General features: G+C 43.2%; 1 protein-coding gene across 5 annotated transcripts in view; it reads left to right on the forward strand.

Annotated features, from left to right (window-relative positions):
- Nucleotides 1-14761, forward strand: part of AKAP7 (A-kinase anchoring protein 7) — a 536627-nt gene that overhangs the window by 64585 nt on the left and 457281 nt on the right. For all 5 annotated transcript variants that reach the window (XM_029594580.1, XM_029594582.1, XM_029594577.1 and 2 more), the window contains one exon: nt 9442-9578. In XM_029594580.1, the coding sequence (XP_029450440.1) occupies nt 9442-9578 (137 nt within the window). The remainder of the gene's footprint in view (nt 1-9441; nt 9579-14761) is intronic.

A 14761-nucleotide genomic window follows, 5' to 3' on the forward strand; every position in this document is an offset into this window, starting at 1 on the left:
TAGATTGTAAATTCTAATGAACAGGGACCATCTTTTGTGTATTTTGTACAGCGCTGCACATGTCGAGTAGCACTATAGAAATGTTAAGTAGTTGTAGTCCTTCTGATTCAGCTGCTCTTGCATGCAGCATGTAGTTTGGTGAATGCCAAAATAGAGAAATAATATTTGAGATCATGTTTTTAACTCCTTCCTTAAACTGCCCAATCACTTACAATGTCTGTCTTAAACACTGCCTTTGCAGAGAAAGAGAGAAAACAGATGGACAGGAGATGATAGAGAAAGGAAATAGTTGCCCAGAAAATAACTACAGAATGATAGAACAAGCTGAATATTACAGAACATGACATCAAACCATGTTGAAAAGAAGGAAAGGAAAGACAGCAACATTTTAAAGAACACAAGCATGAGTGCAATTTTGACCGACTTGAGTGCCACCTCTACTCTCCGGCACAGTAACTGACCTTTTTCCTACCAGGATATTCTTATATCATGGATGATATCTTGATGGATAGTCATTGTGAATTCAGAACAACTTGGTCAGGCTCATATATATTTATTTATTTTATTTAATTAAACTTTTTTTGTTCGTCGCATACTCCAATGATTGCGGCGACTCACATCCCAACACTCATAACAAAAACAAATTAACGTAAAACAACATAATAAAAACAAACATAATCAACCTCATTTAATATAACCTGATAATCCTTTATCAGTGTCCTTAACTCAGACATCGGGCAACATGATCATGACCTTACTAACCTCTGTTCTTCTTATCTTTAGTCCCTTTCATATTCAGTTTGGTCCTTAAATAACCAGGACTTCAGATTTTTTTTTTTAATCAGTTATACGAAGTTTCTGAGGCATGGTGTTCCATAAGATGGGGCCAGCTACCAAAATAGCCCGCCCACATGTATGAAACGTACAGAGCAGTCTGGCTGTCATACAAGCATGTACTACTGACAGCATGTACATTCACACTCGTAACCAGACACACACCATTGATCGCTGTCCCAAAGACTCACATGCCGGCTCGGGAGCTGAAGTAAGTTGTAAAACAAAGAAAAAAAAAAGATAGGGTTTAGGGGGTGGAGAGGAGAGGGGAAGAGGGAGGGAATTTAGGTAGGGGGGTAGGGAACTGGGGAAGGCCCGGAAATTGTGAAAGCCCCCCCCCCTTGTGCGTACTGCCCATACATACGCAGATTATAAAATCTGGCGTGCGTGTGCGCACAGCCCACAAATTTTATACCATGTGCGTGCCACCATAAAATTGGTGCGTCCATCTGCGCGTGCACGCACGTTTGAAAATCTAAGCCTAAATGAATAGATCCCACGCTACTAATCCTTATTGATTAATAGCAGTTTATGGGCTTCTGTTCTAGGAACTTATCCAAACTTGTTTAAACCCAGCTACACTAACTGCCATAACCACATCCTCTGGCAATGAATTCTAGAGCTTAATTATGCGTTGATTGAAGAAGAATTTTCTCCGATTTGTTTTAAATGAGTGCCCCCAAGTCTTTGTATTATCCGAAAGAATAAATAACTGATTCATATTTACCCCTTCAAGTCCTTTTGGGATTTTGTAGACCTTTATCATATCCCCCTTAAGCCTTCTCTTCTCTAAGCTGAACAGTCCTTATCTCTTTAGCCTTTCCTGATATGGGAGCTGTTCCATCCCCTTTATCATTTTAGTAGCCCTTCTCTGTGCTTTCTTCAGTGCAACTATATCTTTTTTGAGATGCAGCGCCCAGAACTGCACACAGATTTCAAGGTGTGGTCTCACCATGGAGAGATACAGAGGCATTATGACATCCACTATTTTATTCTCCATTCCCTCCCTAATAATTCCTAACATTTTGTTTGCTTTTTGACCACCACAGCACAGTGAGCCGATGATTTCAATGAATTATCCACAATGACACCTAGATCTCTTTCCTGGGCGGTAACTCCTAATGTGGAACTTAATATCATGTAACCACAGCAAGGGTTATTTTTTCTTATATACATCACCTTGCACATGTCCACATTAAATTTCATCTGCCATTTGGATGCCCAATCTTCCAGTCTTTCAAAGTCCTCCTGCAATTTATCACAATCCACTTGAGATTTAACTACTCTGCATAATGTTGTGTCATCCACAAATTTAAGTACCTCAATTGTCGTGCCCCTTTCCATATCAATAATAAATATATTACTTAATACTGTACTTAAACATATGCAACATTATATTTTATCCTGTTACCAGATTCTACCAAGTTCAATGTTATTTACTTACTTATTTACTTATTAACCTGCTTTTTAGTTATTAACTGGTTAACCATTTTATATACTTCTCTCAAATTAACTATTTATGTTCATTTATGTTTATTTATGTTTATTTATGTTTCATTATGTTTTCTCAAATTAACTATGTTCAATGTAAACCGCTAAATGTTCAATGTAAACCGCTAAATGATCGTTTCCTTAGCGATAGTTATGGTTCCTTGTAAACCGGGGTGATATGTATACTATACAGGAACCCCGGTATATAAATTCTTTAAATAAATAAATAAATAAATATTAAAAAGCACCGATCCTAGTACAGATCCCTGAGGCACTCCACTGTTTACCCTTTTCCACTGAGAAAATTGACCATTTAATCCTACTCTCTGTTTCCTGTCTTTTAACCAGTTTGTAATCCATGAAAGGACATCGCCTCCTATCCCATGACTTTTTAGTTTTCTTAGAAGTCTGTCATGAGGGACTTTGTTGAACGCCTTCTGAAAATCCTAATACACTACATCTACTGGCTCACATTTATCTACATGTTTATTAACCCCTTCAAAAAAATGAAGCAGATTTGTGAGGCAAGACTTGCCTTGGGTAAATCCATGCTGACTGTGTTCCATTAAATCATGTCTTTCTATATGCCCTGTGATTTTAATCTTTAGAATAGTTTCCATGATTTTTCCCGGCACTGAAGTCAGGCTCACCAGTCTATAGTTTTCCGGATTTCCCCTGGAGCCCATATGCGGGCGATTCCTGGCACGCGCACATGTTATAAAATCAGCACATGTGAGCTTGCCAGGAATCGCCCGCACATGGGCACGCGCCGTAAACCACGCGTACATGGACGTGTGCGCATGGGTCTTAAAATCAACCCCTAAATGCATAATTTAATAATTATGGGTAGAAATTCCTTGTGTGTTGGGGAAGAGTATAACGATAGTAGTAAATGATTGGCTGCATGCACATACGCATGTGGATTTTAAAATCCACTCGCACATGTGTGGGTGGCCCGTGACTTGCGCATGCAGGGCTGGGGAATTTTCGCAAAAAACGTGTGGCGACGCAATCGGGCCTCCCCTGGTTCCCTCCCAGTCCACTCCAATTAAGGAGCGAACTGGGAAGGAACTTTCCTGTCCCTAACCCTACCCTTCCTACCTGTTACCCCAGTGACGGCTAACCTATGACACGCGTGTCAGAGGTGACACGCCAAGACGTTTTTGCTGACACGCGCAGCGTTTCGTGGACTATCGGGAAATTATTTTTTTTTTTATTGGCTGCACCGAGCCGATAACCCAAAAACACAGCCCGACCCTTTAAAATTAGTTTTTTAGTATCCCCCCCCCCCAATGCCCCCGGGCGCAGGGAGGCTCATGCGGCGCAGCGATAGGCAGATGGGCAGGGCTGTGGTGAGGCTCATGTCACCACGGCACGAAGAAAAAGATCGCGTTTAAATACGCTGATGCTCCTCCTCCTTCCTGCCTGTGTGGCCCTGGAAGTAAACGTTGCCGGAGCCGCGTGGGCAGAAAGGAAGAGGAACATCAGCGCGTGCAGAAGAGGAGCAGCACTTACGGGCCGCCGCGAATCCCAAGTTTCAGCGGCCCGAGAAGAGGAAGAGGCCCGGTAGCAGGGCCGCTGCAGAGCCCATCCTGCGGCAACCCACAAAGAGGAGGCCCAGAGGTGAGAGAGAGGCTGAGGGTCTGTAGAGGGTGTGTGTGTGTGCGTGTATAAGATGAGTTGAGAGATTGTGTGTGAGAGTGAGGACCTGAATGTTTGCAGAGACAGCATGTGTGAGCCTCTGTGTGTGTGAGAGAGACAGCATGTGACAGTGAGAGCCTGTGCTTGAGCAAGACAGCATGTGGGAGTGAGAGAGAGCCTGTGTGTGTGAGAGTCAGATAGCATGTGGCAGTGAGAGACTGTGTGTATGAATGATTGTATGAGAGAGAGCATGTGACAGTGAGAGCCTGTGTGTATGTGTGTGTGAGAGAGAAATGCATGTGAAAATGAGAACCTGACTGTGTGTTTGAGGGAAGAAGATGGAGAGAAAAAAAAATATGAAAGGAGTTGGCAAAAAAAATAGGAAAGGGAAGGTGGAAAAAAAAAGCCTGTGACCAACCAATTAGAAAACTAAGATCAGACAGCAAAGGTAAAAAAACCCCAAAAATTACTTTTTAGTGATTGGCACATGTAATGTTTGGGAATGTGCAAGAGTAGCGCTTTCTCTATGCGGATTTCACAATGTACGAGATCAGCATGGAGAAAGTGGAAGCCCACGGAGCCTGCATAGAGGAGGCAGCCGAATGGGCTTCAGTGTCAGTAGCAGCAATCGGCACTTCCCCAATAGCCATGTGGCAGCAGTGACTGTGGCAGCAGAGGAATGAGAGAGGTTCCTGGCAAAAGAGAGGGGGGTCTGCCTTTAGTGTGTGCATGTGTATGAATGGGTCTCTGCCTGGGGGTGTATGTGTGTGAATGCATGGGTGCCTGCCTGGGGGTCAGTGTGTGTGTGTGTGTGTGAGAATGACTGGGAGCTTGCCTGTGTGTGTGTGTGGTGTGTATGTGAGGGAGCCAGTGAGTGTGAGAGCATGAGTGTGTATGAGAAAATCCAAGGGAGTAAGAGTTTGTGTGTGGTGGGGGGAGGGGGTGTGTAGAGGGGGAGAGAGCCTGAGAGTGTGTCAGTGTCAGTGAGAGCGAGAACTTATGATGGATATAAGAGCATGAATGTGTATGTTTGTGACAGTGTATGTGTGAGAGAGAATGGACATGTGAGTATGTGTGTGAGAGAGAGGATAACCTCCTAATCCTCGACAATATCAGGGTGACTGGAAATCAAGAGCTCCCACAGAAGGGGACAGCAAGGACTTTTTAAAATCCTTATTAGTTTTAATTGAAGATTTAGCCAATGAAATTTAGCAATAAAAAAGTCACTAAGCAGGTAAAGTAAAGAATTATTTGTTTTTGCTTTATTAATAAATATAGTACATATATTAAAATTTATAACTTTTTGTTATTAATTAGAGCTACAAATATCACAAAATTATGGATTTTTCTAGAAGTGACACACCACCCGAGTTATGCTTATTTTTTAAATGAATTTTGACACACTGAGCTCAAAAGGTTGGCCATCACTGTCTTACCCTCTCCTCCCCGACCCCTAATCTAATCCTACCTATCCCACATTTTTTATTTTAATATTTACTTCTCCCCAGGAGCAGAAGTAATCTTTGTGCGCTGGCTGGCTGCCGGCACGCGCTTCCCTGGTGCAGTGGCTAATGGTGCTGCCCCAGCCTTCCCGCTGCTCCACCCCTCCCCGCCCATCACATTTGCAGGGCCCGGCACTTTGGCACATAACAGAGGTTACACGCGTGGCCAGGCCCATTCTAAAATGCATGCAGCACACACAAGGCCCAGCCACATGGGGCCAGGGGGGGCGTGGTCTGGGCAGGGAGGGGTGGGGTAGGGGGTAGCCGGGACAGTGCATAACTCCTGCTTTTTACCCTGCACACCTTACACCTATTTTTGTGTGCATGAAAATGTTTGGGAAAATTTACACTCATATGTTCGAATTTTCAAACCTGTATACATAAATGCAAACCCTCCCCAGCTGCACCCCCAGAAACACCTTTGCTCAGTCCAGGTAAACCTACGCATGGACAGGACATATGCACATAATTACCTGTATATTGGGTGGGTAATTATTTTTAAAAAGCCCCTTTCCAAGGTTTTACCCACAAAAATACTTTAAAAAAAATACCCTTTCTGTGACGTAAGATCAATATGAAGTATGAAACACGGGGTTTTCAGCTTTGATTTGAGGATGGCCCCTTCTCGGCCTTTTTGCCTGAGATTGAATGTAGTAGAATATGAGGGGCCAATGCTCTGTCTTCTGACCTCATTGGGGGTCATGCAGAATGTAAAGACCATTGGCAAAGTTGGAAGATTAAATCTCCATCAAAACAATCTTTACATTTTTCATTGTGCTCAAGTTTTAAAGAGCATGTTCTGTGTCAAAAGAGACCCAAACATTTAGTGGTCAGTGCCGGTTTAAGACTATCAAAATCTATGTGAGTGCTTTGGGCCCTGCTGTTCCCAGGGGCCCTAATTGCTCAGATCACTGCTTTGGTGCTATTTCCACCTTTTTTTTTTTTTTTTGCCCCGCAATAGGAATGGAATTGTAACATTTAGTCAGTCGGGGGATGGCCCCATGATCAGCTGTACTCACCCTGGGGAGTCACTGACCCACCTGATGCCAAGCTTTCATCTTCACAGCTGGGACGCTCATGCTACCGCGTGCGTTCTCTTCCCTGATATGGGCCCCATGGCAGGAAAGCCCAGGCGGTGCTGCCTGATGATGAAATGGGAGGCGACTGTCTTAAATCCAGATGTCCCCTTCTTCAGGGCCTGAGCAACAGGTCCCTTTGTCTTGCAGTGCATGTTGCTTCATGTTCATGTGCCTTGCATCCTTGTCTCCTTGCTGGGTCCTTGTCTCCCTGCCTCCTTGTTGTTTCCTTGTCCCCTCATTGCCTTTTCCTTCCCTGTCTTGGTTGCCCAGTTCATATCCCCTGCCTGTACCTTGCCCGGTCCTGTCTGTCTTAGTCTGACTTTCAGTACTGCCCTCTGCTACAGACATTGACTACTCTCCTGCTTTGTTCTGTCTGTCTTGGCCTGATTCTCCTGTTCTGACCTCTGACTTGGATTCTGATTTCGCTCTTAGATTGCTGCCTTCCCTAACCCTTGGTCTGGACCTGGATATCAATCATCTACTCACTGCCTGTCCTGACTCTTGGCCTGGACTCAGATACTTTCTGCTCTCTGCCAACCCTGACTACTGCCCAAATCTTGACTTTTTCCAATCACTCCTTACAGGACTTTTACCTAAGCCCTCCCTGCCCCTGGAATCCAAGGACTCAACTTGCAGGGGACGGGGCTGGTTCAGGTGAAGTTCCAGCTCCTGTCCCAGTAAGAGCAAGTCCATCAGCTGTCAGCTTGGGCATAGTGGGTCTGCCTACTAAGCTGCATCAACCACACCACAATCCAAGGGCTCACATCTGTGACAGGAATAGCGGGGTGCTGAAACTTTGCCTGCTGTGCGAGGAGAAGAGCTTAAGTGCATTGCAGGATGAGGGAGGAGATTTTCTATTTGTTTGGCACAGAAGCGGGGAGTGGATGGTTGAGAGACAGACGTAGCCAGTTGAGAGATGAGGTTTTTTTTATGGCGACCAGGAGTAGAATTTAATTGAATTATTATTGTCTTTGCCATAAAATGTTTATATGTATGTGTGTGTGTTTGTGTGTGTGTGTGTGTGTGTGTGTGTGTGTGTGTGTGTGTGCGTGCACGTGGGGGAGGCTTTTTTTTTTTTTTGGCAGGGAGAGGGATTCTAAATCTGGTGTTGCATTGAGCCCAAAAATATCTTAAAATGGTTCTGTCAGTGGCTAAAGTTTCCAGTAGTCCTGCATATGTTTTCACCTTGCCGTTATCACACTCTTTTGCTGTTCTTATGTGTTATCTGTGCTATTAGTCTGAGTAGAAAATGGAATGCTGGGCTGGCCTAGTGACTCAGTAGCAGGTGTTATGCATTGCCACACAGAAGATCTGGATTTCAGTTCTAGGCCAGGCCTGGAGATGTAGCTTCAGAGGCAGCGATCACATTCCCTGGGTGGACAGAGTCTCAGCTGTCACTCAGTGGCAACACCTAGTGGCCAATTGTAAGGTCTATGGCAAGGATTGTCACAGCAATGGCTGGCCTGAGTTGGGAGGGAGATATAAAAAGAGAGGGAAACCCCTAGATAGTTGTGAATGAAGGCTCAGAGCACTGCATCCCAGTAGAGGCTGATTCTGACTGAGCCAGACCAGAAACAGAAAAGGAATGTTACTGCCATCTCTTCTGGCGGCATAGACAGACAAACAGCTTCCAGGTAGGATCCAAAGGAGTAAATAACCATAGATAATTCAGACCAAAAGGAAGAGATGCAGAAAAGCAGTGTCTGCAAAATACTATGAGGTCCATATTCAAAAGCCATTTAGATGGATAACGAAATAGGTATCTGTCTAAATGGCTTACCCGGCTATATTCAACTTTTAACAGGCTAAATTCTAGCCAGCTAATAAGTTAGGGGGCTAGAATTTAGCCAGATAAGTCAGGGGCAGTCCTGTGGAAGAGCTGAGTTATCTGGCTAAGTTAACTGGTTAACTCCAATATTCACAGTTAACCAGATGACTTAGCCAGCTAATTCTGGTCAAGTCAAAGAGCTATTCTAAAGTTAGCTAACTATAGTTAGCTGGCTAACTAATTAATATAGCTAGCTATATTCAATAGTGTGACTGCACTGTTGAATATGCCTCCAAAGTTAGCGGAATAAGTTTATCCAGCTAAATTTGCTATCTAGACTGTGTCTGAATAGAGACCTCTATTTTATTAATGTCAAAAAGTATGCATTGAAAATAGCAGTAAATTCCAGATATGTGAGCGTAGGGGGAGGGAACAAAACTGAAGTGATATGAAAAAGTGTCTATAAATCTTTTTTGTATGACGCTAACTAGGCCTGAACCAATTAAGTAGGCCCCATGCATTTCATGGTGTAGAGCCTTCGAAATGGAAAGGGACCTTCAGAGTCTTCCATTTATGCAGTCTGAGTCTTTCTGATTTGACTCCAATTTTAAAAAATTAATTTTCCTTAAAGCAGAAAGGAAGAAGAATCGAGAGTGTAGAAAAACCTCTATCTGATTTATGAGTTTAAGTGAATCCACTTTATAAGAACACTCCTGCTGCTCCCAGCAAAGGCATTTTCACTATTTATGTTCATTTGGATCTGTCAAGCCTGTGGAGAAAAGGGGATTGTGCGGATGTTTCATATGTTATACAGAATGTTCTGATATATGGATATTCCTTAACAAATAACTTTTTTTTTATCGGTTCACTGGGTCATTTCCTCTTATGGAGCAGGCAAGCTCTTGTATTGATAGCCTTTGCAATTACAAACTGTTGACTTCCTTTCTTTCATAGTATCACAGGATTACAGTGCCAGTCTGCGACAATAAACAAACCGTCTGGGAGATATTACTAGAGATGTGCCATACCTTAGAAGAGCCACTTTTATATTTGTGTGAATAAGTGATAGCAGACCAGTCTAAGCTGTTCTGCTTTTATATGACAGGTCTATTTTTTTTCTTACTAGATTCTGGACAATATTCAGACTTTACAGGACACTGTGGTACAGAAGGAGCACAGGCTTTCTAAGGCAATGGTTCCTCAGGGCACCTTCCATCTCACTCTGTTTGTGATGCATTTGTCCAGTGAAGAAGAAATTGCTTTGTAAGTATTTCTGTATAAAATTTTTTTTTTTTTATGTTGAAATCTTTTATTAAGAATTCGTTTATAAAGAGTGCCATACAGAGTATGAAACAAACATGTCATACATTGTACATTAAACGTGTGATAAACATCAGAAGGAGCTAGTAAGTAAATACAGCCAATCATAACGAAAAACTATACATAATGATTATAGCACCATGAAAGCAGTGACAACAAGTATGTACACAAAAATAGCCATTAGCTGTAGAGGCACTAGAAACAAAAGAAAAAAGAAAAGGAAGAAGAAGAGAGGAGCGATAGGCAAAAATACTCAGAAAATGAGAAGGACAAGAGAGAAGAAAAAGAAACAGAAACAGGAGAAGGAAGAGGAAAGAGAGAGAGAAGAGAATATAAGAAAGAAGAAGTTGAGGAGAGAAAGGACCAAGCAGTGATAGGTGGACAGGCTAATAATCAGTTTTTATGATAAATTGTTAGGATGGGAAACAAGATACACGTCTAATGGTTTCCACACTTGTGACCAAGAGGCTAAACGCCTAACTTTAATTGCCATAGCTTTTTCATATTTTACAAAAAGACAGACTGAGTTCCACCAGAGAGATTCAGAGAGAAAATCACTCCTTTTCCAGTTCGAAAGAATATTATGATGCGCAACAGTAAGAAGGAAATCTAAAAGTTTGCAATGAGCTGGTGGAAGGGAAAGAGCCGGGTGGGCTCCTTTTAAAATAGTAAGGGAATATGATAATGGAGTGTCTACCTTGAGGATAACAGAGATAATTTGCCAAATTTGTTGCCAGAAGGAAAGCGTACATGGGCAAGAGTACAACATATGTTGTAGCGTAGCTTTGGGAGATCCACAGGACCAACAATTATGGGAAAGGAGAACTCCAGCTCGGTGAAGCTTCCAGGGAGTCCATAGTGCCCGATGCATAATAAAAAACACTGATTGGGTCAAACTAGTAGAGAGGGAGATGCGCATCATAACAGTCCATATATGTTTCCAAGAATTGGGAGATATGGAAATACCAGCGTCCTCCGACCATACCTCAATTAACATAGAGTGAGAGGAGCTTAGAGCTAGGTGCTTAAGTAATTTATATTTATTTATTTATTTATTTAACATTTATTTATTTATTTATTTATATAATCGAGAGGCCAAATGACCCTGGGGACCGTATTCTCTATAGATGTCCAATAAAAAAGGGGTAGCGGCAGGATAAATAGTCCTGCCTTGCAGCGAGGAAAAGGTGTGTTTAAGCTGTAACCATGCAAAAAATTGTGAGCTGGGTAAGGCATATTGATCTTGCAGAGATGAAAAGGGGCAAAAATCAAGATCATCAAAAACATCTGATATAGACCAAATGGAAGCCTTACTCCACAAAGGCCAGTGAAAGGGCCGGTTATTAATACAGATAAGAGAATTATACCAAAGCGGGCCATATCTGGAGGATCTCAAAGTGTATTGTTGAGGAGGGCGCAGCTTTTCCATATCCCCAAACGCTTTGTGCAATGAACGCAGTATAGGATTGGCAGCCTTAAGAGAGGATAGCAAAACACCTGGAAAACATTCCATAGGAAGAGGAGTTAGAAGATTGCGTTCTATTACCAACCACCGAGGGCCTTCTAAGCGAGGGAAAAAGTGAGAGAAATAGAAGAAACCAGGTTGCAAAATAAAAGCTTGGTGATATCTGTAAAAATCAGGAAAATTGACTCCTCCTTCCTGTTTACTTGCTTTTAATTTACGTAAAGCTATCCTAGGGGTTTTGGAGCGCCAAAGAAATGAGGACAGGATCCTATCTACCTGTAGATAGAAGTCAGACGGAAAGAAAATTGGAATCATGGCTAATACATAATTGATTCTAGGAGCAAGTACCATCTTTATCGTGTCCAGACGACCCCACCATTTCTGTATAAAATTAACTTTTTTAAAATTTTATGTTAGCTGACTGTAAGCAAGTTTAGGGGTGCAGGGACCTGTCTGCTGCAGGACACTTTCAGGTGCCCTCTCACCTTACTTCACATGTTCTCCTCAGAAATAGATTTTTATTTATCAGATTTAGCAGGATTTAGCATTTAGAAGATAACAATAATACATGTCTCTAACATCCTGGCTATTAAGCACCAGTTTACCCTAAAGAAAGTTCTGTACCATGGGTGAGTTCACACATGCCATAAACCTTAGCCTGCTTAATATATTAATCTTATGGCTAACTTACTTTTCTCGGTCCAGACTTCAGGCGATCTCCCCTGTTTACTTCTGAAGCAGGCTCTGGCTGGAGAGCTGGAGAATATGAACAGGCAGGGAGAATTGACTCTGGGACGGGTTCTGGCAGCGCTATCGGCTGTCTGGGGCTTGCTTCTGGGTCCCTTCCCATACTGGCAGAGCTATCGGGCTGCTCTCAGCTCCCTGCCACTTCAGACAGCTCACCACCGTCTCTTGTCAGGACTTCTCTTCTCTCTGGTCTCCTGGTCACACCTAGTCTTCTCTCTCCTCGATAGCAAGGAGCTTTAGACTCCCCTTTTGTGCTTCCTTTCTGGGTCACGTTCGAGATTCGCTCCTTCAGGGGGATCCTTCACTCCCTTCAGGGACTTGCTCCCAGGGTCCCGCTTTTTTCTCCTTATTTGCCCCTGTCTTATATTTTTCAACTGATAAATATGCATAAGCTCATGCATAATCTCATGGTGGGTGGAAGATCTTTGCCGCATTGCAAATCTTTTTCCCCCCTCCCTATTTCCTCGGGAAGGGGGGGTCCTGCCACATTGCAGGTCTTTTTCCTTCTTCCCATTTCTTCAGGGGGAGAACTGCCACATCTGTATGCCAACTGTGTGCAAGAGTGTTTTTCTCTGTCTCAGATTGCCCCCTCCCCTTCCAAGGGTGGGGTCTTTCTGACCTATGGACTTGCTTGCCGATCCTTGACTCCTGTTTAGGGGCCTAGCTAGTATTGTCCTTCTGTCTTCTTTTTTATTTAACAAGGTACTTACAAACAGGCAGATCTAGATAACGTATCCTTCAGTGTAAATTTCTCATCAGGGCAAGGTCTCTTGTTTTCCACTGAGACAGTGTTTTTGGGGCCTGTCAGTATTGTCTGCAAACTTCTTTGCCTTTTATGATTCATATTTGCTACTTTCAGGGGTAAAACATGGGATATCTCCCTACATAACAGAGGTCAGATGTAAACTGCATTATCTAAATAGAAAATTTCTGGGGGTGCTTAGTTTATTTAGCCTGTTAGAGCAAAAATTGTCATTTAGAGGATCCTTTTCAAAGCCTTTGCCTCAGGTAAAATGATTTACCCATAGAAATGAGCTTTTGGGAAAGCACCCGTCCTATAGGTTCTTGTACCTGCAATAGGGTGAGGTTAGGGAGGGGTTTGTACTCACGGGTACACTTCTGAATTTCCAAAAAGTAGGTGCAGACATTTTCCTGGATAAACGACAGACAGAAGGTGTAAATGTGTAGTTTTTTTGGGGGGTGGGGGGTGCTAATTTTCCCAAGGAGAACGTGCGGGTGCGCTTTGGCTTTGAAAAGTAGCGCAATGTCCATGGTAAAAAGTACCCACAGACTTTGCACCAGTGCAAGCAGTTATAAAATTGCCCCCTCGAGGGGGCAGTTTTCAAAACTGTACAGGAACAAATTCTGCAGGTACTTTTATCCACAGAGTTTGCACCGATTTTCAAGGGGAAAGTAAATATATACTTTCTCTTTGCAAACTGTCCAAGGAGAAAGTATCTGCAGAGATTTCCCCCTGCTCTTTGCTGCAGATATTTTTCCTAGCCAAAACAATGTGCCGAGTTTTGAAAATGCTAAACTATGCATGTTGTTGCCTCCCCTGGCCTAACCCCACCCTGGAAATGCCTCCACAACAGTGCCGGTGAAAGGATGCGCGTCGTAGGACCAGTTATGTGTTATTCCCCCCATCAAGGGTGGGCAGTTTACAAGAGGCCACTAAATGTGCATTTACATGAGAGATGAGTTTGGAAAATTGCCCTGAACAGTGGTAATGCCATTTTTTCATATTTCAGTTTTCATAACTTCTACTTGCTGTAACCATTGTATAATCTTTCCGCTATTGACTACAGATGAGCAGTTTGTTTGTACACCTAATAGTGTGCTGGTTAGATTAATTGTCCGAAGGGATAACAAGGGAGTTTGGGATCCATAGCAATTGAAGCAGGTTCAAAAGGCAAACTGGGGGTGCTAGAGGGCCATGCCAAAGATGGCAGCCTAATTTCTTTCCTCTCCTTTTCCCCCGAGGCAGTTTTTTTTTTTTATCCCAGTTTTTCTGTCGGCTGCACTCCTCTGAATGGAAGCATCCCTTTTATTTTTTACTAACACTGGTCATTGCCTTGCAGTCCCCCAGGGGGAGCTTAGCTTAGGCATTTTGAGCCCTGGAAATCTTGTGGTGGAATTGGGCCTGCAGTGCTATTGCAGGAGTGGAAGCCGATCCCATCGAGCATGTCATGGTGAGAACACGGCTGTTAAAGGGCCAGGCTTTCTCTCAAGTCGATTGGGCTGGATAACCCTTCTTCAGAGCATCCAGTGAGGATTTAAATGAAGAAAAGGATGCATGGGGGTAACTTGCTGGTGTGGTGGTTACTACCCTTAACCAATAAGCCTTGATGCTTTTGATGCAACTGCAAAATTGCTCTTCACTTCAACAGCAGGGGTAAAAGGGGAGTTGTATTCAGACAACATTCAATGAGGGCCCAGAATTTTATGGTCTAGGAAAATTATAAGCATGAGGGTAACCTGCACAGAGCAGCAATTAATACCTGTAATAGAGTGACCCCGTTTTCCCCCTTGTTGTATATGCAGAATCAGGCTAGAGGCTTGGTCCACCTTAAATTCCACAGAGGGGTGTGGGACCCTGCGGGGCAGGGGAGAGGCCTGATGGCAGGACCAGCTGGGGAGCATAAGTATAAGCCCAGCTGGGTTCAGAAGGCCCCTGTGTCTCCAGGAATGACAGCTCCTGCAAATCTATGCTGACCCAAAGCCCAGGGAGTGGGAAATATATTGCTAAGGTAGACAGTCATTCTTGTGTTTTAGTGCTATTACTTTGAATAAAATGAAAGTGCATTTGAAAAAGGCTGGAGTCAATGTGGCTTTGTGCCTCCAGCCATTCAGTCTCCCACATTACCCTTAACAGAAGGCATGGGATTACTATCCTTAACCAATAAGCCTTGAT

The sequence above is a fragment of the Rhinatrema bivittatum genome, chromosome 3, assembly GCF_901001135.1.
Source record: "Rhinatrema bivittatum chromosome 3, aRhiBiv1.1, whole genome shotgun sequence".
NCBI classification, from domain to species: Eukaryota; Metazoa; Chordata; class Amphibia; order Gymnophiona; family Rhinatrematidae; genus Rhinatrema; species Rhinatrema bivittatum.